Source organism: Trachurus trachurus (genome assembly GCF_905171665.1).
Source record: "Trachurus trachurus genome assembly, chromosome: 20".
NCBI classification, from domain to species: Eukaryota; Metazoa; Chordata; class Actinopteri; order Carangiformes; family Carangidae; genus Trachurus; species Trachurus trachurus.
Genome location: NC_139911.1, coordinates 19,049,342 through 19,074,369, shown reverse-complemented (window position 1 = coordinate 19,074,369; position 25,028 = coordinate 19,049,342). Strand labels below are relative to the sequence as shown.

At 40.9% G+C, this 25,028-nt stretch overlaps 2 protein-coding genes across 4 annotated transcripts in view; both read left to right on the top strand.

Annotated features, from left to right (window-relative positions):
* sh3kbp1 (SH3-domain kinase binding protein 1) overlaps positions 1 to 2,744 on the top strand; it is a 37,441-nt gene extending 34,697 nt beyond the window's left edge. The window contains exons 17-19 of the mRNA XM_083995120.1: positions 251 to 462; positions 560 to 623; positions 925 to 2,744. Of these exons, the coding sequence (XP_083851246.1) occupies positions 251 to 462; positions 560 to 623; positions 925 to 963 (315 nt within the window). The 3' untranslated portion in view covers positions 964 to 2,744. The remainder of the gene's footprint in view (positions 1 to 250; positions 463 to 559; positions 624 to 924) is intronic.
* A 1,776-nt stretch (positions 2,745 to 4,520) lies between these two features.
* map3k15 (mitogen-activated protein kinase kinase kinase 15) overlaps positions 4,521 to 25,028 on the top strand; it is a 29,170-nt gene continuing 8,662 nt past the window's right edge. Inside the window, exons 1-25 of one of the 3 annotated variants that reach the window (XM_083995760.1) lie at positions 4,521 to 5,265; positions 7,640 to 7,779; positions 8,089 to 8,112; positions 8,415 to 8,492; positions 9,795 to 9,988; positions 10,660 to 10,828; positions 10,916 to 11,022; positions 11,187 to 11,357; positions 11,453 to 11,565; positions 11,808 to 11,967; positions 12,668 to 12,818; positions 12,939 to 13,046; positions 13,181 to 13,230; positions 13,631 to 13,726; positions 13,902 to 13,989; positions 14,071 to 14,204; positions 15,351 to 15,478; positions 16,346 to 16,476; positions 18,257 to 18,362; positions 20,253 to 20,410; positions 20,535 to 20,715; positions 20,988 to 21,165; positions 22,577 to 22,751; positions 24,333 to 24,518; positions 24,742 to 24,847. In XM_083995760.1, coding sequence (XP_083851886.1) covers positions 4,755 to 5,265; positions 7,640 to 7,779; positions 8,089 to 8,112; positions 8,415 to 8,492; positions 9,795 to 9,988; positions 10,660 to 10,828; positions 10,916 to 11,022; positions 11,187 to 11,357; positions 11,453 to 11,565; positions 11,808 to 11,967; positions 12,668 to 12,818; positions 12,939 to 13,046; positions 13,181 to 13,230; positions 13,631 to 13,726; positions 13,902 to 13,989; positions 14,071 to 14,204; positions 15,351 to 15,478; positions 16,346 to 16,476; positions 18,257 to 18,362; positions 20,253 to 20,410; positions 20,535 to 20,715; positions 20,988 to 21,165; positions 22,577 to 22,751; positions 24,333 to 24,518; positions 24,742 to 24,847 — 3,643 coding nt within the window. In that variant the 5' untranslated portion in view covers positions 4,521 to 4,754. Of the gene's footprint in view, positions 5,266 to 7,639; positions 7,780 to 8,002; positions 8,113 to 8,414; positions 8,493 to 9,794; positions 9,989 to 10,659; positions 10,829 to 10,915; positions 11,023 to 11,186; positions 11,358 to 11,452; positions 11,566 to 11,807; positions 11,968 to 12,667; positions 12,819 to 12,938; positions 13,047 to 13,180; positions 13,231 to 13,630; positions 13,727 to 13,901; positions 13,990 to 14,070; positions 14,205 to 15,350; positions 15,479 to 16,345; positions 16,477 to 18,256; positions 18,363 to 20,252; positions 20,411 to 20,534; positions 20,716 to 20,987; positions 21,166 to 22,576; positions 22,752 to 24,332; positions 24,519 to 24,741; positions 24,848 to 25,028 lie in introns of those variants that run through there. The other 2 variants (XM_083995758.1, XM_083995759.1) reach the window with 2 other exon arrangements.

Sequence of the window (25,028 nt, the reverse complement as noted above, 5' to 3'; positions counted from 1 at the left end):
GATAATTTCAACTAGTTTAGTAATGTAAAGTCTTAAAAAGTTTATATATTCTAAACCATTGTAAAAACTTAAACTTTAGTTTTTCTGATGACTTACCTATGTTGACCTAAAAGTTGAGACTGAGAGTAAATTCTTCTCACCTCAAGATCAAATATTTTTCACCTTTTGTCTCTTTTGTGCTGTAATTTAAATTCCTCACTAATATAATAATTCATAAAAGGTTCAAATGACACATCTGTATTTTTGTTAGGCACCTGATAGTAAAGCACCACTGCCCGCCAAGCCCTCTGTCCTGACCCCACCCAACGCCGGCCATCGACCCTCCTCCCCGTCTTCCTCGTCCGGTCTGAGCCCCTCCCCCGAGCTCCGGCACTCGCCCATGACCCCTCCAACACTAGAGGAACTCAGGAACCAGTTGAGAGACCTGAGGACCTCTGTGGAACTGCTGAAGAGCCAGCACAGGTACAGTAAATGTGTGCATCATACTGAAGTTAACAATAGGCCTGTGTTAGTCTGTGTGGTTTTTGTCATTATGCTGATGTGTTGTTGTGCACTTCAGGCAGGAGATGAAGCAGTTGGCCAGTGCTCTGGATGAGGAGAAGAAGATACGTGTTACTTTACAGGTGAGACTCGTAAAGGACTGGTGGGTAGAGTTTCTTTTTGTCAGGGTTTTTTTTTTTAGTAAGTGTTACTACATTTTGACCACAAGAGGGCAAAATATACCGCTACTTCACTTTGATTTTGACTAAAAGTTTTCATGTTTTTTTGATATTTTTCTTTCTCTTGCATGTCAAGGCTTCAATATTTTGCCATTCACACTGCAAAATGATTGAACATTAGCGAGCATCAAATAACTGAAGGAAAAAAAAAAAGTACATTTATAAATGTCCTGACTTGAAATGTCCTGTAATATTTGTTCCACAGATGGAAGTAGAGCACATAAAGAAAAATATGTCAAAATAAAGACTGGAGCATCCTCATCTGCGCACTCTGATCACCACATCGGAGGCCATCGTCTGAAAACATTTTTCACTGTTGGCCGAGACACTTCAGCCAAGATAAAGTTTGTGCCAAATGATCATCACGATCACCATCAGCAACAATTCAGCACCATGGAATCAATCAGCCACCCCCCTCCCCCTCCCCGACGCCGTCTTATCCTGTGTTTACTTCTTTATTTGTTCTTTTAAAGAGGCTTCTCTGTTCAGTTTACCGCTATCTTGTCAGAGCTTTGCTGTGCCACCGGTTACGGGATTGACCGTGGCCCGTCGCTGTGTGGTTGCCACGGTTGTAAAAACGATGAGACGGGAGGTGTGTTTGCCGTGGCGACCCCATTGGTACTTTTTTTGTTTCTGAGTGTGAAGGAAACTTTGGGACTCGACCTCCGTTAGCCTGGCCGGTTCAAACGACCTCTGTGCTGTTCTGCGTCCACTCTGCGGCCTTTTGCCTTTTTATCTAGGGATGTGTGTGCGTGTTTGTGTTTTGTTTTCCATCCATGTGAGGACTGTGGATGTTACATCTACAGTGAGGTCATCGTGGCTGGTCCTGACTTCTTCTACATGCTGGAATAAAAAGTTTGGATTTGGGTTTAGGGGTCAAAGCACACACTTTAAAGGCACATCATTATCACTGGGCACATTGTGCTTGATGCTCCTATGGTACACTGCAGGCGGCAGATCAGCCATTAACAGCACTTGCATTCGGCCATATTTCACAATTCTTCCTCCTCTTTTAATGCCAGATGATTTTAGTGAAATATTCAAATGTTGGTTGGTTAAAACTACAAGCACATCAGGATTCTTCCCCCTTCAGTAAATCTCACCAACACTATATGGGTGCTACACAAAGGAATAGTTTGACATTCTGAGAAATGCACTTTTGCTTTCTTGGGGGGAAGTACTGTATGAGAAGACTGATATCACTCTAATGCCTGTATGCTCAATAGCACAAAACTGGAAAACAGGGGAAAATAACTTCTCTGGCTCTGTCCAATTCTCACCATCACCTCTAGTTCAGTGTGAAAATGGCAATTTCTGGTTTTACAGTGAGGACAAGCCACTGCTTCCTGTCAATAAATAGTCTTGCGCATGTCCACTGGTAAAACCGTAAACTGTCATTTTTACATTTTGGTTTTATTACCTTTTGACAGAGCCAGGCTAGTCAGGCTTCAAATTTTATTTTGAGTAAAACATGTCTCTACATGAATACACCTATCTATGATAATTTTCAAGAGTATTGCCTTCCAGATAGAAAAACAAATTTAACCTCTTTTGCTTTTGCACTTTGATATTGCGACTCATGAGACAGCTGTGCTGGTCGCATCTCACCCCGAAACTCAAATTGAGATCCATGTGCACCTGGTGTTTCTGGTGCTCTTTTAGCAGCAGGTGAAGGTTTAAGTTAAGGACAGGGATCAAGGAATGTATTATAGTAAGTGTTAAGTCCTCACAGGTAAAGGAAGATGAAAACATGTATGTGCATGTGTGGTAGCATGTATGTTCGACTGTTTGCCTCCCTTCCATAAATGTGCACAGAATCTATGGCAACCTGTCACTGTGGCCTTCCTGTTCCAAATCTCTCTTCTTTCTTTCTTTCTTTCTTTCTTTCTTTCTTTCTTTCTTTCTTTCTTTCTTTCTTTCTTTCTTTCTTTCTTTCTGTCTCACTTTCTGTCTTTCTGTCTTTCTTTCTTATGACAGTGAGAAAACTGCTACAATTGAGGCTACAAGTTGTTTTCTTGACTTGGTCCTTTCTCTCCAGGATAGTGATAAATATATATACTTTTATATTTCAGTGTAATAAAGATGCTATTATGTACTGTATGTGTGCATGTTTTATTTCAAAAAACAAAACAAAACTGTTTGAATCGTCTGCCGGTAAAATGTGTGTGTTTATATCCAGTCCATTCTGTTGATAGGAGCACTGTTGCATTGTGTTTCTCATAACACTGTTTATTCAGGTAACTGGTAACTGGTCACTGTATGTGATAGATGAAAACTGAAGGCCTGAGTGAACAAAAGGAGAAATGAAAGCCCTGATTCAGTCTTAATAACGTCTTAAACCACTGCAGAATTAACACCACAGCATTATTTAGATGTAACTGAAAAACAATGACAAATATGATTGAATTGTCTGCTGGAAAAAAACAAAGTGTGTGTGCGTGTGTTTATATACAGTACAGACTGTTCATAGGAGCATTTTGTTCCAATCTGTTGCAGTAATTGGTGCTCCTGTATATAAATGACTCACAGAGAACTGTATGAGTTTGTGACAGATGGAAACTGCATGTTCTCTCAGTCTGAGTGAACAGAAGGAGAAGTGAAAGTCCTGATTCAGGCGACTTAGACCACTGCGGCAATAACGTCAAGAGGATTATTTTGATGTGATGGGGGGAAAAAACAGATACACACTTTCATAAGCTTCACTTCTGCAGTACATAGTGGTGTGGTTTTGGGATGTATGACTGAAAACATATTTATAACAGCAAAATATCCGACTGTATAAAAAGGCATCCATGTTAACATTAACAAGTTCACTATTGCAAAAATAATCATTTAGTAATGTTTAGTTCACAACGTGTTTCTGCTGCCACCAAGTGTCCAGAAAGCCACTGAAGAAAATCAACATGTCATTATTATATTAGTCTGAGATAATACATGTGTTTATTATCCAAGTTCCAAGCAGGAAAATATGATATCAAGTTTAAATTTGGCATGTGCCAAAAATGTGTTTGATATTTATTTATATTTTAGTATGTTTCACGTGTAGTGCAGTCTAAGCAAGCTGGAGTTGGTGTGTCTTTACTGAAGGTACCTTTTCCTCATTAATCTTCACTACACAATCCACTTCTACCTTTGAGCATATACATCTTTTCAACCTTTGATGGATACACTTAGATGCAAAATATGTTTTATTGTTATTCCTACCTTTGGCAACTAAAAAAAAGCAATTGGTACCTATTATTCAGGGATTCATTACTACATGTATTCCTATTGTATATCTGCAACATATTATAATACTGTAATGGTGGTTTGGGCAAACCCTGCCGTTACAGTGAGTATTGAGGAGGGACCAGTGGGTATCATGACCCCACTTTGAGAACACATGGGCCGGTAGTGTATGTCCCTTCTTGTCAGAGTTTGATGGATGAGCTCTGGTCAGTCCAGTCCAGTCCAGCACTGGCACACATGCCACCATGCTGACTATCAGAGTCATGTGCTTCAACTCAATGCAGGAACAGTGTATTAACTACTTCCCTCTATTGAAATGTAGATATGTGTTAGCAGATATTTAAAAAATGTCCAGGATCTTCAGGAAAAAAACTTCAAGTACAAAGTGAAACCTGATTCAGGATAACTGATGAGGAAAAAGGGAAATATCATCCCTCTGCTGAATGTATTTACTGTCAGGAGGGCATTACTGAGAATAACTTGGCTGCTGTGAGGGCACCAGAAGGACACACAGTTTTATATTTAGACAACCAGAGAGACACGGCGATAGCATTTCAGACTGTGCCAGGACCTGATTGTATCCTGCAACATAAACACTCTCCTCGTGGAGCAGCAGCCTATTCCAAACCAGACCGACACATTTTAGGGAATAGGAATTCAGTTTGTGGATGTATCTCTCTCTGCACTCCCTCTTTCTCCTCCCTCTCTCCACATCTTATTCTCTCTCTCTCGGGAATCTAGTCGGATCCAGTCTCGGGAGGGAAGCGGGCTTCTTGGTGCGAGATAATCGCCACATGATGTGAGTTAATGAGGCGGAGATGCCGGGTCACAAACTCAGACGCGCTGCGCTCCAGCCACGACAGGTGCGCAACAAGTGAGCGACAGGACAAGACAAGACGGAGGAGTCCCTACTCCCCACAGAATAAAGGAGTTAACGGGAGGGAGAGGTGGAAAGTAGCCGGAGATCACACACAGACAAACCCCCCCAGCAGCCCCTCCCAGGTTCTCGCTATGGAAACCGGGCAAAGCGCGCAGGTCGTCGACATGGGAGGGGAGCACTCCGCCGGGCTGAGCGTGGACAGGGACCGGGAGAGGGCCGAGGTGTCCAGCCCCAGTCCGCCCTTCAAGCAGCGCTCCCTGCGAGCCGTGTACGTCCTGAACGACGGGCTGAAGGCGGTGATGGCCAGCAGCCCCGAGTCCGGAGCGCTGCAGAGCCTGCAGAGAGCCTGCGACTCGGAGAGCGCCCTGCTCACCACCGTCACCTTCGGGAGGCTGGACTTTGGAGAAACATCGGTGCTGGACAGTTTCTACGATGCAGGTGTGTGTGTGTGTGCTCAAAGAAACAGGAGGGTTCTGATCATTTGCATGTTAAAAAAAGATAAGATTATAACTTTAAGATGCGTCAAAAGTCGTTTGAAAAGTTGCATAAAAGTTGTTCCCACAGCATTTAAGCAACTGCCATGTTGAAATAGTGAAGTGAATTCTGCTGCAACAACGGACACTGCATTATATGGGTCTTTTGACCAGAAGCTAAGTTATGCTGGGAAAATGCAAACCCATGTAGGCTAGATAGAAGTCTGTTACGTAACGTGCACATTCATGATCACACTTTTTTTTTTTTTGCGTCCCCCTGCCTGAATACACAGTCATGCAGTTTTTATTCATTTGTGCAGAATTTTTAAAATCATGTTACACTATGACATAATACCTTTGCTCCCCCTCATTCTCCCTACAGTACATGAGATTTGTCAATATCACATAATGGTGACCTTTAACCTCAAATTGTGATTTATATTTATAAATCATTATACTGTAGGTAAATAACTAGGAATCTGATTCCTCATATTATCTTGACCATTTACTGGTTCACTGACTGATGCTCCCGTTACTTGTGACCACCACAGCTAAAACACAGACCCCACATGACCCTGAACGTCTTTATTGACTCCGATTAAATATTTAGGTCAACCCCTCTCTCCACCACATGATTCATCATTCTGTCTTCATCCTTAGAAGATGACACCTTTTACTGCTCCTGGTCTGATCGTGGCACTGAAATGAGAGCTGCTCTCAAAGTTTTCAATTGCCAGTTAGATACTGGTTTATCATACTGTCCACACCTCCGCTGAAAAGAAGACGGCACTGACACAGATAGGAGTTTTAACTGCATAGAAATACAAGGCCAGTGGACTGTGCATGTGGAAAAAAACACCTAGGCCTATTGTATTTCATTGAAAATCTTTCTCATGGCAGTCATTAACTTGTCAGCGCAGGTAAAACACTGTATTATTATGGCAGACAGTCTATTTACACAGTGAAGGGATAGGAACTGGTGCTGTGAGCTCAATAAAATCATTGGTAATAGATCAGTCCTGTCAGGACATGTCAGAAGGTCTGCTGTGAAATATCCCTGTGTAAGCTTATAGTACAGTACGGTATAGTACCATTGTGTAATTGTGTGACTAATATCTAGCTATTACTTATGTTTTGTATTCATACCCAGTAGTCTCCAGATGAGTAAGCTCAGTGTCTCTGGTGATTCTCATGTTTCCTCTAGTGCTGTCATGAGACTAGCCTGTGGTTTTCAGAGAAATGTCTATTCAGCAATTGAATAGATCATTATGAAGTTATGTGCAGACATGCATGGTGTCCAGAGGTTGAACCACAGTGATTCTGATGTTCCTCTGACTTTTCATCTAGTGCCACAACCAGGTCAAAGTCTTCCTTGATCCTCTGAAACATCTCAACATTGACTTCATGGACTGGAATCACATTTATTGTTCCCATTTAAGAATTCTGATGACCTTTAGTGACATCATGGAGTTGACATTTATGGTTTTCAGAAATTTCTCAACAACAGCTTCCAGTGTTGTCTTAACTTTAATGTATCCTGAAGACCCTGGGCTGAAAAACACTGACCTTACATTACCTTGATGTTTCAGAATTTAGGACTTGAACTTAATACAGTGGATTTGGGTTTGCTCATAACAGATCTAAGAGAGAAATCCATCGTTTCACTGACCCCAAACATTTCATTTATTGGATCTCCATTAGCACCAGCACATTAGCATAGCTATTCTTCCTGCAGTCCAAACATTAAGTCAAAATTGTCTCTTCTTCTGAGTCCATCAAGGAAAAAACTAAACAAAAACACAACAGCTAATACAGTCACAACACAGATACAGTACAAGCATAGACGCAGACATATAACACAAGACAGTGACCTGATCCAACAGAATGAGTCACAGTGACCCAGATTTCAAAATTGAGATTTTGGTATGAATGAAAAGAGGAGAAAATAGACTTTAAATGATACCCTAGTCAAAGTCGTACATTGGATGGTTTTTAAGATATGGCCATTTGAATTATGGTCTGTAAATACGTATATGCAAGGGGAAAACAAATATAGCAAAACATACAAACAGATACCAAAATACTACACCATATAGCATACCAACACCCTCATGTGCACCTGCACAATTGAACTACTGTTAGTGATGGTAAATGGAAGTAAATGACAAAGTGAGGCCAGTTTCAACAAGGTTTAAAGTGTTTAAATCTACTTGTGTTTAAACACTTAAGGGCAGATGGGTTTTAGTCTCAGCTGTTGTGTTCAAAGGGGCTACTCATGGATTGTATTCAACCCGTTATTGTTGCTGTCATCATCATCTTTCTAATCGTCCTCTTTCTAGACATCGCAGTTGTGGACATGAGTGATGTGTTTCGGCAGCCCTCCCTGTTTTACCACCTTGGCGTGAGGGAGAGCTTCGACATGGCCAACAATGTCATCCTATACCATGACACTGACCCCGACACTGCCCAGTCACTGAAGGTACACACACACACACACACACATATGCATGCACACACCTCTTTGAATCATCTGATGGTGTAATCAGAGTTCACAGATGCCATTCCCTTGCACCTCCTTAGAACAAAGTCATCCACTGAGTTATTTACAGACCAGAGTAAGTGTGTGTGTGCGCGCATTGGCTGGTGTGTGTGGGTGGTGCAGTTGCGTCCTGCACTGCGGTGCCAACCAGGAGGAAACAGCTGTTTCAAATAGTGCCACTCAAAAGTAAACATGTCACATGTCCAGGTCCAGTCTGACTTTTTTTGTTTTTGTTTTATCTGCTTATAGGACATGGTGGTACAGAAAAACACAGTAAGTTACTGAGTGTGTGTGTGGCTGTGTGTGTATTTCATTGTGATTTGTGTCCCACATACTGTCTTGTGCTATTCCTGGAATAATATTCATAGCAAGTACATAGCTACATACTTTCTCTGTCTCTTTCGTTCTCCCTCTCTGTCTCTCTCATTCTCTGTCTCCCTCTCTCTCTCACACACACACACACACACACACACACACTAGAACATGTGTGACAGGTGCCTGAAATATACTATTGCATTATAAAGTGTAATCTTACTAGTGACATATTTCTTTGTTAATGTGTGTGTGTGGAGTAGGCCTCTCGTCCTCCAGCATTAGGTTTTCCATGGGTTCAGTTGCCTCCAGAGTACAGAGGCTCTGGATTGCGCAATAAAGTAGGTACCATGCTGCACCAAGAGCATGCTGGGAGATTTTGTCAAAGACTAATAATAATAACAAAGAATAAGGAGGGGCCAAAAACAGTGACCACTCCAATGGGATCTTGTGTGAATAACAATTTCTATCTCCTGACAATATGCAACTCACAAAGTCACAATAGAATAATGTGCTTAGGGTCACAGCAGAAACACTAACAGCTGTTAATTCTATAAGAATAATAAATTAGAGTAAAATAAGAACTTCAAACAGGCACTAACTCATTTGATGAGATAATAAAATGTGTTTGCTTTATTCAAAAGGAGCGTCCCTATCCTCTGCTTAAAAAGAGATAAGAATAGCTTTTTTCATTTCAAGTCATAATGAGTTGTTTTGTAATTAGCTACAATTTGTGGTGAATGGAAACAAGAGCCAACCCTTATTTCTCTGTGATGGATTATCATTGGATTTGATTGGATTATCCCTTTTCTGCTTTGATTTACCTTGGACAGCCTGTACCAAGAACGACAGTCTAATTATAGAACTGGTTAAAACAACATCTGGATTCAAGACCCATGATGGGTCATGTATGCATTCTTAGTCATCCAGCTGATGTTATCCAATAGGACAAACAGAGTGCACTGTAAAAAAGGCCTTGCACCCCCTTGCTTTTAATGTTTTTTTTTTTTTTTTAAATTAATCTATTAAAGGACAGGAGAACTTTCCAATGTAGATTTAATCATTGGTGCATAGACTTTGACCTCAGGTTTAATTTGCAGTGTAGCTCCGCCCAACTTCAGACAAGGTACTGTATAATATGCCAGAATGCATGATAAGACCTCAATATAAAAATGACAACAGAGAGGATTTATGATCATAATGATTATGCCCAAAGGTGAAGGAGGAAGAAGAAGATAAACCAACAAAAAAAGAATAAACAGTGTACATAAAATAAAAGGGAACATTGTACAGATAGTACAGGCAAGAGGAAGAATGACCAAGAGTGTATTGATGTTGCATTCGCTTGTGCTCTACTGGATATTTAACATTTAAGTGAGCTTTATCGCTGCTGCCAAGCTTTGCTGATGTTGCCACCAAATAATGTCAGTGGTGTACTACTGATCCCATCATTAATCACTCCCTAATCCCCATGTTCTCCTCACCAAGCCCCCTCTTTCCTTTTACACCTCTCATCAGTATCCAGCATGTGTTCATCTGATATAGTTGTGATATATTTACACGATTCATTTGAAAGCATCTCCGGTAATTAGAGATCTGTGACTTGAAACTAAAACTAAAATCCCCTCCCTCTCTTCCTCTAGGCATCCAGTGGTAACTACTATTTCATCCCCTACATAGTGACTCCTAACCATGAGTATATGTGCTGTGAGAGTGACGCCCAGCGCAGGGCCAGTGAGTACATGCAGCCCAGCTGGGACAACCTGCTGGGGCCGCTCTGTGTCCCCCTGACCGACCGCTTCACCAGCCTGCTGAAGGACATCCATGTCACATCCTGGTGAGAGCGATGCACCAGTAAATACACAGTAGAGAAACTTCAACTTCTGGCAACCTCTCATATCACAGTTTGAAAACTTGAAGTCTATTCCACTTAATAATAAATACGTGAGAGGTTATCTTTAATGAATTGTTCTACTGTTCAAGATGTGTGTCATGTGTGATACTGTGTGAGTAATCATCATACAGCTACATGGAAAAATGATTTATGATTCCTTTTTTATTATTATTACTATTTCCCTCATTTATTTTTTAAATTTCATTTCATTCATTTTTTTTTCTTTCTTAGGTTAGGTTCGTTAGCTTTAAATGTCGCTGCAAGGGAAACCAAGAAATCCCATTAGCCTCCGTAGCGTAGCTCTGAACAGCTCACGGCTCTGCTCCGCCGTTCTAAAAATAGCTTGCACCGACAATTAAAGGTAACGAACCTACTCTCATAGGGATTATGGCAATGGGCCAATTTGCCAAAATGTTGAACTATCCCTTTAAATTAAAGTATAAAGGAGGTTTGCTTTACCCAAGAATCATTTCCCAGTGTTATCATGTTGCATTTAAGTGTTTTTTTCTCTATATTACTCTCTTACTCTCTCCTTATCCTCCACATCTACCAACCTATATATTATTCATTAATTTAATCTGATTGGCCCTCCTCTTACTGTCTGTCTCGTCCAGCGCCTCCTTTAAGGACACCCTGTTGAACGACATCAGAAAGGCCAGGGAGAAATACCAGGGAGAGGAGCTGGCAAAGGAGCTTTCCCGCATTAAACTCCGAATCGACAACACAGAGGTCCTCACACAAGACATCGTCATGAACCTGCTGTTTTCCTACAGAGATATACAGGTACAAACACGACACGGTGTGAAACTCAAGCATGAACAGAAACACTGAAGAAAATCCTGATGTAACTGCCTCTATGTGACCCATCAGGACTATGACGCCATGGTGAAGCTGGTGCAAACCCTGGAGATGCTGCCGACGTGCGATCTGGCAACTCAGCCCATGATCCAGTTCCACTATGCGTTTGCTCTCAACAGGTACTTTTTCGTTTTCATCTTTTTTATTCCCTTTCCACTTAAATTAGTTCTGAGTCGGCAGCTTTATCGAGAGCAGAATCTTTGCAATGCTTTGGTCAGGTATAGAAAATGAACATCCTAATTGCTGAATGACCCAAGATAATTACCCATCTATATGTGTGCAGGAGAAACAGTCCTGGTGACAGGGAGCAGGCTCTCAGAGTGATGCTACAGGTGTTACAGTCATGTGAACATCCAGCGCCGGACATGTTCTGCCTCTGTGGACGAATATACAAGGACATCTTCCTGGACTCAGACTGCAAAGACACTAAAAACAGAGACAACGCTATACAGTGGTAAGAGCATAGAAAAGAAATGCTCCTGTCAAAGCCTATATTAAATTATTTCTTTCTGTTTCTTTATTTATGTATGTGCTGTTCTCTATCCTCAGGTACAGGAAGGGTTTTGAGCTGCAGCCCACTCTCTACTCCGGCATCAATCTGGCCGTCCTGCTCATAGTTGCTGGTCTACAGTTTGAGAGCTCAATTGAACTGAGAAAAATAGGTGAGAGGTCACTGGCACTCCTTTTACTTTTGTTCACAGAAGACGTACACTCAAGCCAAGTACAATTTCAGACATGTTAGCCTACTCCATCTGTTTACTCCATCTGCTTCATTTGTCTGTGTCATCTTTCTTCAATTCAAACTAATAACTCGTGGTGAACTGTTAAACTACAGAAAAGACGTGCAGAAATGAGGAAATGCATTTTTCCCACTCTCTCCTCACTGATAACCTCATGTCTTTAGGTGTGAGGCTGAACAGTCTGCTGGGGCGCAAAGGTTCCCTGGAAAAAATGAATAATTACTGGGACGTGGGCCAGTTCTTCACCGTTAGCATGCTGGCTAACGACATCCCCAAAGCTACTCAGGCTGCAGAGAAACTCTTCAAACTGAAGCCACCTCTCTGGTAAACACATTCACATTAACACACATGCTTCTTTAGGCTGATGCAGATCTGCTCTCTGTATTATTAAAGTATTTCAATCTAAACTTTTCATGGTCTTAAAAAAATTCTATATAGCTATAGATTCTATCTATTTCATCTATTCCTAGTGAATTTCAAGAGGACATAAGATCCAGCCAATCAACAACATACATGTTGTAATCAAAATAACTATAATTTCAGTATTATATTAATATTAATTGGCTACAACAGGATTCAAATTTTCACACAATTGTATTACTACCATTCTTGGTAGGTTTTATTGTGAGTTGTACCATCTTCTGATAAAGAACCCTGTAGAGGTTTTATAAACTGTGAATTTTGGCATCATCATTGAACAAAAGGCAGATTCTATATCAGTAAGAACAATAAAAAAAAGTTTGGATTGCACAGATGTTAAAAAAAAAGCTATATGCAAGGCAAGGCAATTTTATTTGTATAGCCCGTTTTTACAAACAGTTTGTCTCAAAGGGCTTCACATAGCATCATAACAACATCCTCTGCCCTTAGACCCTCACATCGACTGAGGAAAAACTCCATGGAAATCCCTAGGCATTTAACTGGAATTTTTGCAACGTGGCAACTGGTATTCTTGCTAACAGTTTGAAACCTTGTAATACTGTATGTGTTGTGGTCTCAATCTCCTCTCTGTTTTGTCTTCCAGGTATTTGCGGTCAGTGGTGCAGAACCTGCAGCTGATCCAGAGGTTTAAGAAGCAGTCGACGGAGCACTCTCCTCAGCGGGAGAGGCTCAACTTCTGGATGGACATCATTGTGGAGGCCACACAGCGCACCACCAATCGACTGCGGTTTCCGGTACACACATACATACATACAATTAAATATGCAAAATATTCACAGTATTCAGTACTCAGAAGCCTGGGCTAACATGTCAACATGTCTTTTCGTATGTGTTTTTTTGTGTCTCTGCTGCAGGTGTTGATTCTGGAGCCGACGAAGATCTACCAGCCCTCCTACGTCTCCATTAATAATGAGGCAGAAGAGAAGAACGTCTCTATTTGGCATGTTTCTCCTGCTGAAACTGTAAGAATATGACCCTCTTTTCCACTAAACACTATCTTTATGCACATTTTCAATTTTCAATAAAATCATTGAAATTTGTGTAAAACAGCAGTAGATGAAAATGCTGATTAATGATGGATTCTCTTTTATTACAGAAAGGCATCCATGAGTGGAACTTCACTGCAATGTCCATAAAAGGCATCAGGTATGAAAAAAAGTTGGACATTATGTAACTAAAAAACTATAAAATGTTTTTTTTCACTATTTTCCAAATTAATTTGAACACATCACAAAGTTCATTTAGATTTTTATTTTTTTTTACTCTTAATTCTTGGATGGAAGTCACATGAAATCCAAACTACGTCACTCAGATATTGTATTCTGTACAATAATTGTTAAGATCCCATTTGCTGCATTGAGAATGCTGCGTTAACAAAATTTGTCCAAGGCACTTTTGAAACAAGCATTACATGTAGTGTGAGAGTAACCTTTCTGTGTTATAATTAAATTAATTATAACACAGAAAGGTCAGAAAACTAGAAAACCGTTACAGGTTAAGATAGATGAATCTAAGCTTTGGTCTAATCTAACTCTCCTGCCTGTAGCATCAGTAAGTTTGACGAGCGCTGCTGCTTCCTCTACGTCCACGACAACTCTGACGACTTCCAGATCTACTTCTCCACTGAGGAGCAGTGCGGTCGGTGAGGACACACACCCCTAGATGTGTCTGTGTAGGTGTGTGTGTTTGTCCGTGTTTGCGTCCGGTCAGTACGTACAGTATATGTGTTTGTATTGTAACACAACCTGATGGCCATGAACTAGAGACAATTATAATGTCTGGTTGTGTGTGTGTGTGTGTGTATTAACATGCTTCAGGTTCTGCTCCATGGTGAAGGAGATGATATCTGATGGTACAGGAAACGCTGTGGAGCTGGAGGGAGAGGGAGACGGAGACACACTGGAGGTCAGAGGCTGTTAATGACATGAATATAGCTGATGCTGTTTATGATTGCTGATCATTAAGAATCATCTTCATGTGTTACAGTATGAGTACGACACCAATGAGACGGGAGACAGGGTGGTGTTGGGGCGAGGAACCTATGGAGTGGTGTATGCTGGGAGAGACCTCAGCAACCAGGTCCGAATTGCCATCAAGGAGATCCCTGAGAGAGACAGCAGGTAGACTTAATAGTCTAATAATGGTCCAGTTTTATTCCTTTGTTTTTAAGTATAATTTTGGGGGGTTTTATTGCCTTTATTTGACAGTTGAGAGGGACAGGAAATGGGGAGGCAGAGAGAGGGGGAATGACATGCAGTAAAGGGCCGCCTGATGCGGAATTCGAACCAGGGGCGACTTCAGCGAGGATTGTAGCCACTGCATGTAGCACCTGCTCAACCCACTGCACCACATGGCGCCCCACATTTGTTTTTTGAAAATCAGACTTCAACACCATATTTAAAGGTCCAGTGTGTAAAATGAGGGTAAAACAGTGACATCTAGCATTCCGATTCTATTTATCTATTAAATAATTCTATTGTTTATTTATGAACGTGAAACATGCACTCTGGTTGGCTGGATTTTCCATTCTGTACAAACATGGTGGTGCAAGATAGCGACAGACCCTTGCTATCCACCTTTTTCCGAACGTCAAAAACGTAGCCTGTTTTGCCGGTTTTGCTCTTCCGGTGGAATTTTATGTTTACGTTTCCATGGTTTCGGTAGTCGCAGTAAATGCATGGATTTCTTTTTTTTTTTTTTCAATGACAATCTGTAAAACACATGGATCATCAAACCAGCTAAAAGCCAGCGTTAATAGATCCATGCGTTTACCGCAACTATGACAACGACTGAAAACCATGGAAACGTAAACGTAAAATTCCACCAAACCGGAAGCCAGTTTTGACCATAGATGACGTTCGGAAACTTGTGGATATGTATAGATAAAAGGTAGAATTATAAGGCTATGAAAACCAAACAGATTTTATATTATAGCGATTATACAAATATATTCATTGGTAGTATATTCAGATTTTGCAAATAAACCTTGACAAATATTACACACTGGACCTTAAAAAAAAAAGCTAAAAGTGCTACTCACAGACTGATTAAGGATAGAAATTCCCATTCTTACCTCATAAGTTGTTAAGTCGTTGCTTAAAAAGTTACTTATCATCAAACGTTTGGATGATGGGAGAACCACTGGATAATGTTACATCCTGTGTGTTAATGAATGTCTTGTTTCACAAAATCTGTACAACAGTGTGTGTGTAGTTTGTACTAAAGAGCTGTGTAAACAAAGGTGTCTCTGTGTGTGTGTGAATCAGGTACTCTCAGCCCCTTCATGAGGAGATCGCCCTCCACAAGTACCTGAAGCACAGGAACATTGTTCAGTACTTGGGCTCTGTTTCTGAGAACGGATACATCAAGATCTTCATGGAACAAGTGCCTGGAGGTGTGTGTTTGTCTGTGTATATGTGTGAGAGATGGTTAAATGGATCCTGTGTAGTATTATCACTGTGTATGTTAGGAAACACAACAATGTGGACATTTTGGTTTTCAATACTTTGAAATCCATGTGAAACAGAAGTCTGTTTCTTCAGATACTGAATGTCACACTTTGTGGCCTATTAATTGAAATACAGTATATCATGCATGTGTCTTGTGTAGAATAGGAAATAAAGTAGCTCTTCTCTCCATAGTGTGAGTAGAGGTCAAAAACTCCACAGGGAACCTTTAATTGGAGCCAAGAAAAACATGGGTTTAAACCAGACAATGTGTTCATCCACTGTTGGTAATATAAGGATAATGCAAAATTGGACATGTCAGCATTGATACAGGGATGTGAAAATGTCCAGGACAAATAGTAAATCTCTATCTACTTGATATGTTTGAAGGGATAGTTCAGCATTTTGGCAAATTGGCCCATTGCCATAATCCCTATAGTCATAGCAGTAGGTTCGTTACCTTTAATTGTCGGTGCAAGCTATCTTTAGAACGGCAGAGCAGAGCCGTGAGCTCCTCAGAGCTATCAAACCTACTCCTAAAACTATAGGGATTAGGGCAATGGGCGATTGCCAATTTGCCAAAATGTTGAACTATCCCTTTAATGATTATTTTCTCCAATGTATCACAAAATATCCAAGCAGGTGGGCAGACATTGTTAAAATAAAGACACAATTCAGTAGTAAAGAACAGGCAAAATGTCCCTTTCAGAGATGGATGCTTGTGGCCTCTCGGTTAGCGGGCGGTCTCTCTAACTGCTTGGTCATCTTCCCATTTCATGATAGGTTTTGGACACTCCTTCTCTTCCTTTCTCCAGGAAGCCTGTCTGCGCTGCTGCGGTCCAAATGGGGTCCGCTGAAAGAGGCGACGATCATCTTCTACACCAGGCAGATCCTGGAGGGGCTCCGGTACCTGCACGAGAACCAGATCGTCCACAGAGATATCAAGGTACCTGTAGCTTGTATCTTTTGTTAAATCATTTCATTTTATTTTTGTTTGTTTTTACACATACTGTAAAGAACTTTCCTACCATACACTGATGATACATGGGGTTTGGGCTTATGCCGAAAAACACTTTTACATGTGGACTGGAGGAGTAGATGACGCACTCTACCTCCTGAGTCATATCCACTCTGGTGTTTTTGTAATTAACAAAAACCCATTCTCACAGCCTGACATTTTAGGTGTAAGTAATTTAACACTGATGATCTGATGATTTCATTTAGCTGTAATATCAATGCCAGGGAGCGAGCACGACAGGGCCCTGGAAATAGAACCGTTAAATAAGAACCCAGTTACCATTAGTGTTAATAATAAGGCCAGCTATGACATTTAAAAATGTCTGCTGTGAAATACAGTATCAATGTTAAAGCAGAAGTAAGCGATCCGGACGTTTGGCTTTTGAAACCGTAAATTACAGCTTCAAGTCACAACTTACGACTTTGTAGCGTTCCAGGCAACCCACTCGTGTTTTTCCGACCTGTTTTACCTGTGAAAGTCACTATAACGGCCACTCGTAACTTCTGACCCGTGACTTCACAGGTCGGAAAAACACGAGTTACGAGTTGCCTTGAACGCACCATAACAGTCCTCGTCCCCACGTCACTACATTCACGGCGTTCCTTGGCTGCACACACAGCCCTGCATGCCGTTCTCTCTCCTCATTGGATAAAACTTGTAGGATACGAGAAAAGTTTTCTCCTCGGCTCAGAGCAGAGCAGAGGGACTGACAGACCCGTGTTTCGGTCCAAACACTCTATGTAAGTGATTTCTGTCGGAAGATATAACTATTTAAGACTTATATTAACACAAAAATATCGCTTACTTCTGCTTTAAACAACGCTGACTTGACAAGACAGAAAAAAAAAGAATTAACAACTGCACTTGTATTTGAGACCATGTGTGTGAGCTGCATGAAGAACCAGTGCAGTTTCTGTATCTTAACAACAATTTATGTGAATGAATCCCAACCCACACTACCATATATAAACTATAAACCCTGTTTCTCTCTCTGTATTATGGTTTGTGTTCTGTGTTTTCAGTTTATGCCCTGTTTTATTTTGAAACTCCCTGTCATCTTGACTTCCTGTGCTCGCCCTCCTCTGATTACCTCATGTGTCTCACCTGTGTGTGATTGCTCCACCTGTGTCTCGTTTCTCACTTGTGTTTTTGCCCGGGTGTCTGTGTGGAGAGTGAGTAGGCTACCCCAGAGCCTTGTTTCTGGAAATCACCAAATTCACCAAAGTAAAAGTGTTCACCAACATAAAACTTATAAAATAGGCATTAACTTGTAATACAATTAAATACAATAAAAGAAGAAGGTTAACGTAATGGCTCTGGGATTTTCTTGTAAATTATATTCTTTAAATTAAAAAGTTTCACCGCATTTTATTAGCTTGGTGCTTTTATTTTGACGGAAAGGCCTGTCTCTCTCTCCCTGGTTCCGGTTGCTTACCAAAACAGCAAGTAAATGGCCCCAGACTATGAATACCCCATGTTAGTTTTCTGAGTTGGTTGGGTTTTCTTTTCCTTTCTGTGTTGTTTTTTTTAAGTTAGAGACTTATTTCGCCTTTTGATTTCCCTTGTAGGGTTACACCTGGGTTCTTTGTGTTTGTTAACAATTACTAAAGTCACCATTTGTTTATTCCCCTTTCACCATGTCTGCTGTCTTCCTTTTTGTGTTTGACTGATCTCCCTTTGACACTCTGTCGGTCTCTGTTTCCATCAGGGTGATAATGTGCTGGTCAACACCTACAGTGGTGTCTTGAAGATCTCAGACTTTGGTACCTCCAAGCGTTTGGCAGGAGTCAACCCCTGTACAGAAACATTCACCGGTAACTTGTTTACATTTTACTCTTACCCCAGTACACGTGATAGTTGTCCAATATCCTGCTAATATCTTGTACACACACAACATGCCTGCATTTTGTTTGTCTCTGGCCTGTCTCCAATACCTAAACTACTAATTAAAATGGAAAAATTGACTTAAATAAGTGGATCTTTGAATCAGGTGTAAGATTTTCTGATGTAAGAGCTCCAACGTTTTGCTAATATAAATGTCATTTCATCACAGATTTTTTCTGTTTAGTCCAAATGGCTGTTTAGTCTGTTTCCATTGCTCTTTTCTAAATATGCAAACCTTTCCTCCACAGCCAGATGTAGCTGTATTCGTAGACATTTCAGATTTTCTTTTTTTAAATCATTTCTACATGGATATTCTTTGTAAAAACACATAAAAAGTGCCAACTGGTAAAAAAAATATTTTCCTTTTTATCATAAGAAACACTGAATAATCTCAGAAATACCACTCTATACCACCACGTGATGCTTTATGAACAGCGTGTCTAAAACAAAAAGGCTAAACTGAGTCGCAAAGAATGAGCCTGCACAGAGCTCCTTGCTCGACAAAGTGCTGTCATACATCAACAGTCAGTAATTCTCTGGGCTGCATAAACGGAGTCATAGAAATGCTGCAGTCTCAGACTATGACTGTAAATATCAAATGACCCTCAAAATGTCAAGAGCCACTATCAGCCTCTATGGAAACACTCGGGACACACGAGCCAGTGCGAATGTGAATGTGCACACACACATTATGGACGCGCACATTCATTGGCCATCTGGCCTCCTCCAGCAGCCGGCGACGTGTGTAATTAGATTAGCTAATCAAGCACAGACAGAAAGGTGTTTACCTTTCATTAGCAGGTGTGTGTATGTGTGTGTGCCCTTATCTGTTTCTCCTCTGCTGCTTCCATCTCTTTCTCTCTCTCTGCTGATTCTTTTTATAGCTCTCTCTGTTTACATCAGCATGTTAGATACTGAATCCACTCAGAATTATTAAGAAATACTTAAGAGTTACATGAATAAAAGATTCTTCTGAACTCACCTTCTAGGAGTAAAATGACTCAAATCTGATGTTGTCAGACTTTTAAATCTTTGCAGCAGTTTGAAATCAGTGCAGATCTTGAGTCTTGGGATTTGGATTCAAAAGCCGATTATGTAAACACCTGCCATGTCTTTTTTGGAGAAAGGTCTCCAGTGAAGTCAAACCTGGGTTTCTAATCATGTTTTAGATAGTGCCTTTCAAAATTATTCATATTATTCATTCATATTATTATTCATATTATTCAAATTATTCATTCCCTTTTCCACATTTTGTCACGTTACAACCACAAACTTAAATGTATTTTATCAGGATTTTATGTGATAGACCAACATAAAGTGATTGTTAAGTGGAAGTAAAACGATAGATGGTGTACAAGATTTTTTACAAATCAAAGACAAACATTGAACTTTTTGTGGCGGAAACCTAACACTGCACAACCTGAACACACCATCCCCACCGTGAAGAGGAATAGACATACTGTACCCCAAAAGACTTGCAGTGAAAGGTGGTTCAACTCAACTATTGATTCAGGGGGGCTAAATACATGCACGCCACACTTTTTAGATTTTTATTTGTAGATAATCTTGAACACCATGTATCATCATCAATCATGCGCTACTTTATGTTTTTCTGTCACATAGAACCCCAATAAAATACATTTAAGTTTGCAGTTGTAACATGACAAAACTGTAAGAAAAGCCTGTTGAGAAAAGGCACAGTTCCAAATCTGGAGCTCAGTCAACAAGTCCAGCAAAGATTTGTTGACCCCGACTCCAGATGAGTTACCCGTCTCTCTGTGTCTGTTAGAAATAGTTAGTATCTAGCTCTCTGTCTGCAGGTACTCTGCAGTACATGGCACCAGAAATCATTGATAAGGGCCCTCGAGGGTACGGGGCCCCGGCCGACATCTGGTCCCTGGGATGTACCATCATAGAAATGGCCACGGGGAAACCTCCCTTCCATGAGCTGGGGGAGCCACAGGCAGCCATGTTTAAGGTTGGTCTATCTTTACTATTTAAAGCCTTATATCAAAAACTGGATTCCCAAACTTCCTATGAGTATCTATGAGTATTTTTGTGTGTCTGATTTCAGTGTGCGCATCTGTGGCTGTGTGTTACAGGTGGGTATGTTCAAGATCCACCCGGAGATCCCTGAGTCTTTGTCGCTGGAGGCCAAGTCGTTCATCCTGCGCTGCTTCGAGCCCGACCCTCACAAGAGAGCCATCGCCTCCGACCTGCTCAAAGACACCTTTGTACGGCACAACAAGGGCAAGAAGAGCAAGATCGCCTTCAAGCCTTCAGGTTAACAAACATACTCCCATAATGACGCAGCTTATTCATCACTGGAGGCTGTAATCTTTGCTAAAATCATGCTCTAGTAAGTTTGTTTTAGAGAGATTGCTACTTGTATAATAAGATTCAGGGAAAATTCAAATTTCCAACTAACAGAGATTGAAAAACATTTATGAGTATAGAATACAATGCAGCAGAAGTTGTGATTTGGTATTTTCTCCTCAAAAATGATTCTGTGAATTTGATTGTTTGTGTTTCGTGTGTGTGTTTGTTGTTTGCAGACTACATCCACAGTGTTTCCCTGCCGGTGCAGTTGCAGTGTGAAGCCACCGGGAGCAGCAGCAGCGAGCACGGCTCCGTCAGTCCAGACTGTGACTCCAAACATGATGTTTTCTTCCAGAAGAAGAAAAGCTCTGGCTCCGAGAACCTGCTCAAACCCCCCAACTCCAACTACCTGAGGTGTGTGTGTGTGTGTGTTTGTGTGTTTGTGTGTTTAAGTGCAGTTAGTGAGGTGGGTCGACTTTACAGGACTTTGACATCCAAACTTGAGCGTTTGGCTCAGAATTTCTCAATATCTCAAATCTATTTTGTCTCGGCTGTACTGTTTTACATGAAAATGATCTTTCTTGACTCTGACACTGATGTTAAAGGGATATCGATAATTCACCAATCATCTACTCACCGTCATGCCAAGGAAGGGTTTGGAAAACTTTTGGAGTCATCAAAACTCTTTTGGAGTTCCAGGTGGGTCAACGGATTTTCATATAATGGTGGTGGATAGAGTTCACTTTTGAATCGTCCAAAACACACACTATGAAACATCCAAATACCTCCATACTGCTCGTCCATACTGACCCAAGTGTCCTGAAGCCGCCACATGAAAAAGTTGTTCGGAAAAAACTAATTTGATCTCTGTTTTTAGCCTTGTTGTTGTGAGATTTGCTGCAAGATGTTGGTTTGTCGTTGTAAACCGTTGGATGTATGATGTAAACACGGAAGAACATCTTGCAGCAAATCTCGCGCATGCGCACAAACATCAACAGAGCCACTGGGAGCTACTACTTCAACAAGGCTAAAAACAGATCAAATTATTTTTTTCTGAACAACTTTTTCATGTGGCGGCTTCAGGACACTTGGGTCAGTACAGACGAGCAGTATGGAGGTATTTGGATGTGTCATAGTGTGTGTTTTGGACGATTAAAAAGTGAGCTCTATCCACCGCCATTATATGAAAATCCGTTGCCAGCCCCCTAAAACTCCAAAAGTTCTCCAAACCCTTCCTTGGCATGACGGTGAGTAGAAAATTGGTGAATTATCGATTTTAGATGAAGTATCCCTTTAACCTGGAAGATTTTAGAGTTGCATTAGCGAAGGCTTACTGGTAAAAACAAAGCTCTTCTCAATGCAGAAACACGATTAATTCTTACTTTCACAGTTTTAAAACCTCGTCAACTGCGGTCGAAGTCCTGACGGCGCAGTACAGACCATGTGCGAAGATGTGAATGAATGTGCACCTGTCTGTATGTGAGTGTGTGTTTGGCTGGCAGGTGGCCTTATTGTGCTCAGTGTGCTCTGCTGCCCTTTACAGCACTGACATAATGAGGTCTGATCATTTTATGAGCTTCAGCTGGCGGCTGAGCACACACGCACGATCACACACACATCTGTGTGCGCATACGTGCACGGCTTGCGAGCGCTGACTCATGCTGCCTCTGCACTTTCCTGGGCACACACAGTCGCCTGGAGAGGCTTGTATCTGTAAATAAACTGAGCGGCACATCACAATGTTGTAAATCATTCGCGTACCCGTTGTCTTTGTTTTATGCTGCTGTGAGATCACTGTGTGTGTGTGTGTGTGTGTGTGTTGCAGTGTGCCAGACGAAGGTTCGGCGTCAGAGGACCGCAGCGTCCCCCCCTCCCCCGACGACAGGGATGGCGGCCTGTTCTTACTGAAGAAGGACAGCGAGAGACGGTCCATTCTCTACAAGGTCCTCAATGACGACCAAGACAAGGTCATCTCCAACCTGAAGGAGAACCACATCCAGGTGTGTGTGTGTGTGTGTGTTTGTCGTAAAGAAAGAGACACACATTTGATCTTCAAAAATAAAGGAATAAACTAAAGTGTGCAAGCAAATATATCTAAGAAATGTGATTTTGGCTTTCAATAATTGTGAAAACAAGATAAAGGAGGTCAAATTTGATTTGATTTGATTTGATTTATTTATTTAGCACAATTTTAAAAACAGTGCAAGGAGGGAATGAAGCCTGGAAGGCTTGTACAAAGTTCCACTCCCTTCATCATAGAATTACATTAACTCAAGATAAACAATGAGAAATACAGAAAAATAAAATTAGAAATGAAACATTAACATGTACAGTGCAACATAGAAAAACTATGAAACACAAACAAACAAAAGAAAAAGGATGCATAATTAACATTAACAGAAAAATAACACTGAAGATTATGACATGATGTGTTTTTTCAGTAACTTTCTAAAGGATGTATAAGATGTTGTTGACCTCAGAACCACCTCCAAACCATTCCAAAGTTTTGGACCTCTAAAAGTAATATTAGCTTGATGCCCAGATGTTCGGCAGAAGGGTAAATGAAGATTGCCACTATGCCTAGTTGAATATGAATGGAGGTCAGATGAAAAAGAAAAAAAATGTTGAAAAGTGTCAGGAAGATTTTGTTTAGCGTTGATAAACTTATGCACAAACAAGCATGAATGGAAGACATTAAGTTTATGAATATTGAATATTTCATAAATAGGGGTGCAGATGGTTCTAGTCTACTGGAGCGAGAGATCGTTCTTAGAAATCTTTTCTGAATTAACAGTAATTTGTTCAGGTAAGTTGGATGAGATTACCATTACCATTTAGTATCCTTCTGTTTTGCAACAAATTTCATTTGCCGACACTAAGGAAATCAGGTGAACTGCAGGAGGCACAGATTTAGGTTTGTGCAAAAAAGTTCACATTATTTTGAAATCAATTCAGGTGATGAGCTGCCAGCCACGGTGTAATTTCTGATTCTACCACTGGAGGCGCAAAAGTCACATGGTTTTAAATAAAAAACAGCTTCAACAGCAAATGTTCACTGTAATTCAGTGTTTTTCAACCTTGGGGTCGGGGCCCCATGTGGGGTCGCCTGGAATTCAAATGGGGTCGTCTGAAATGTCTAGTAATTGATTAGAAAATATTCACTAATTATTATTCTTTTTAAAATTATGATTAAAAACACCACACCACACACAATCTTAAACGACTGATACTTTCACATTCTCAAATATAAATCGAGTCCAAATAAAATGCAGCATATAAAAATATCTGAGCTGGCGCATCTTGATTGATGGCCGCGATCACGAACATTAAGGGGTCGCCAGAAATTTGTGATGTCAAAATGGGGTCACGAGCAAAAAAAGGTTGGGAACCACTGCTGTAATGACTCTCTCTTAGTATCAATTACACCTGAAACTTTCATGTACTTCATGTGCAGTTTGTTTTAATCTGTAGTCTGATCTCTGATATGATCATGTTACTTTAATTTTAAAAACCCACTAAATCCACATCCTTAATGGAGTAGTTCGTTGGTTTAACCATTAAATGTGTGTATGTATGAACAGGGCAGTGAGGAGCTCCAGCTGTCTGTCGACCACATCAAGCAGATCATCTGTATCCTTCGAGACTTCATCCATTCCCCAGAGAGGCGTGTCATGGCGGCCACCATCTCCAAGCTCAAGCTGGACCTGGACTTTGACTCCACCTCCATCAACCAGATCCAACTGGTGCTGTTTGGCTTCCAGGACTCGGTCAGTACACGCATACATATCACACTGTTGGATGGGGCAGAAATGGCACACTGATATTCATATTGTATCATAACTCTATTAAATCAACCATATCTTAACAAAAAAGCTGATTCCACTTATCCAGATGTGTTCATGTGTCCACCCTGATGTGTGTCTCAGGTCTGTAGGTCACTTTACAGTTTAAATACCGGTATTTGTCCTTTTCTGTGTGTGATGCTCTCAGGTGAACAAGGTCCTTCGAAATCACCACATTAAACCTCACTGGATGTTTGCCATGGATAACATCATCCGCCGAGCCGTGCAGGCAGCCATCACCATCCTCATACCAGGTGGGCGCTCAGAGTGTGTGAGCTTTTGTCGCCATCCAGTGGACACATGCAACATTTTGGATCTTACATTTTGCCGTTCCTCATGTGTATGTTGAAACAGTGTTGGGTGAAATAGTGAGTATCTCAAAAAGTTAAAGGGTAGTATTAAAGTTCAACTTAAAGCGAGACAGCCTTGGTGAAT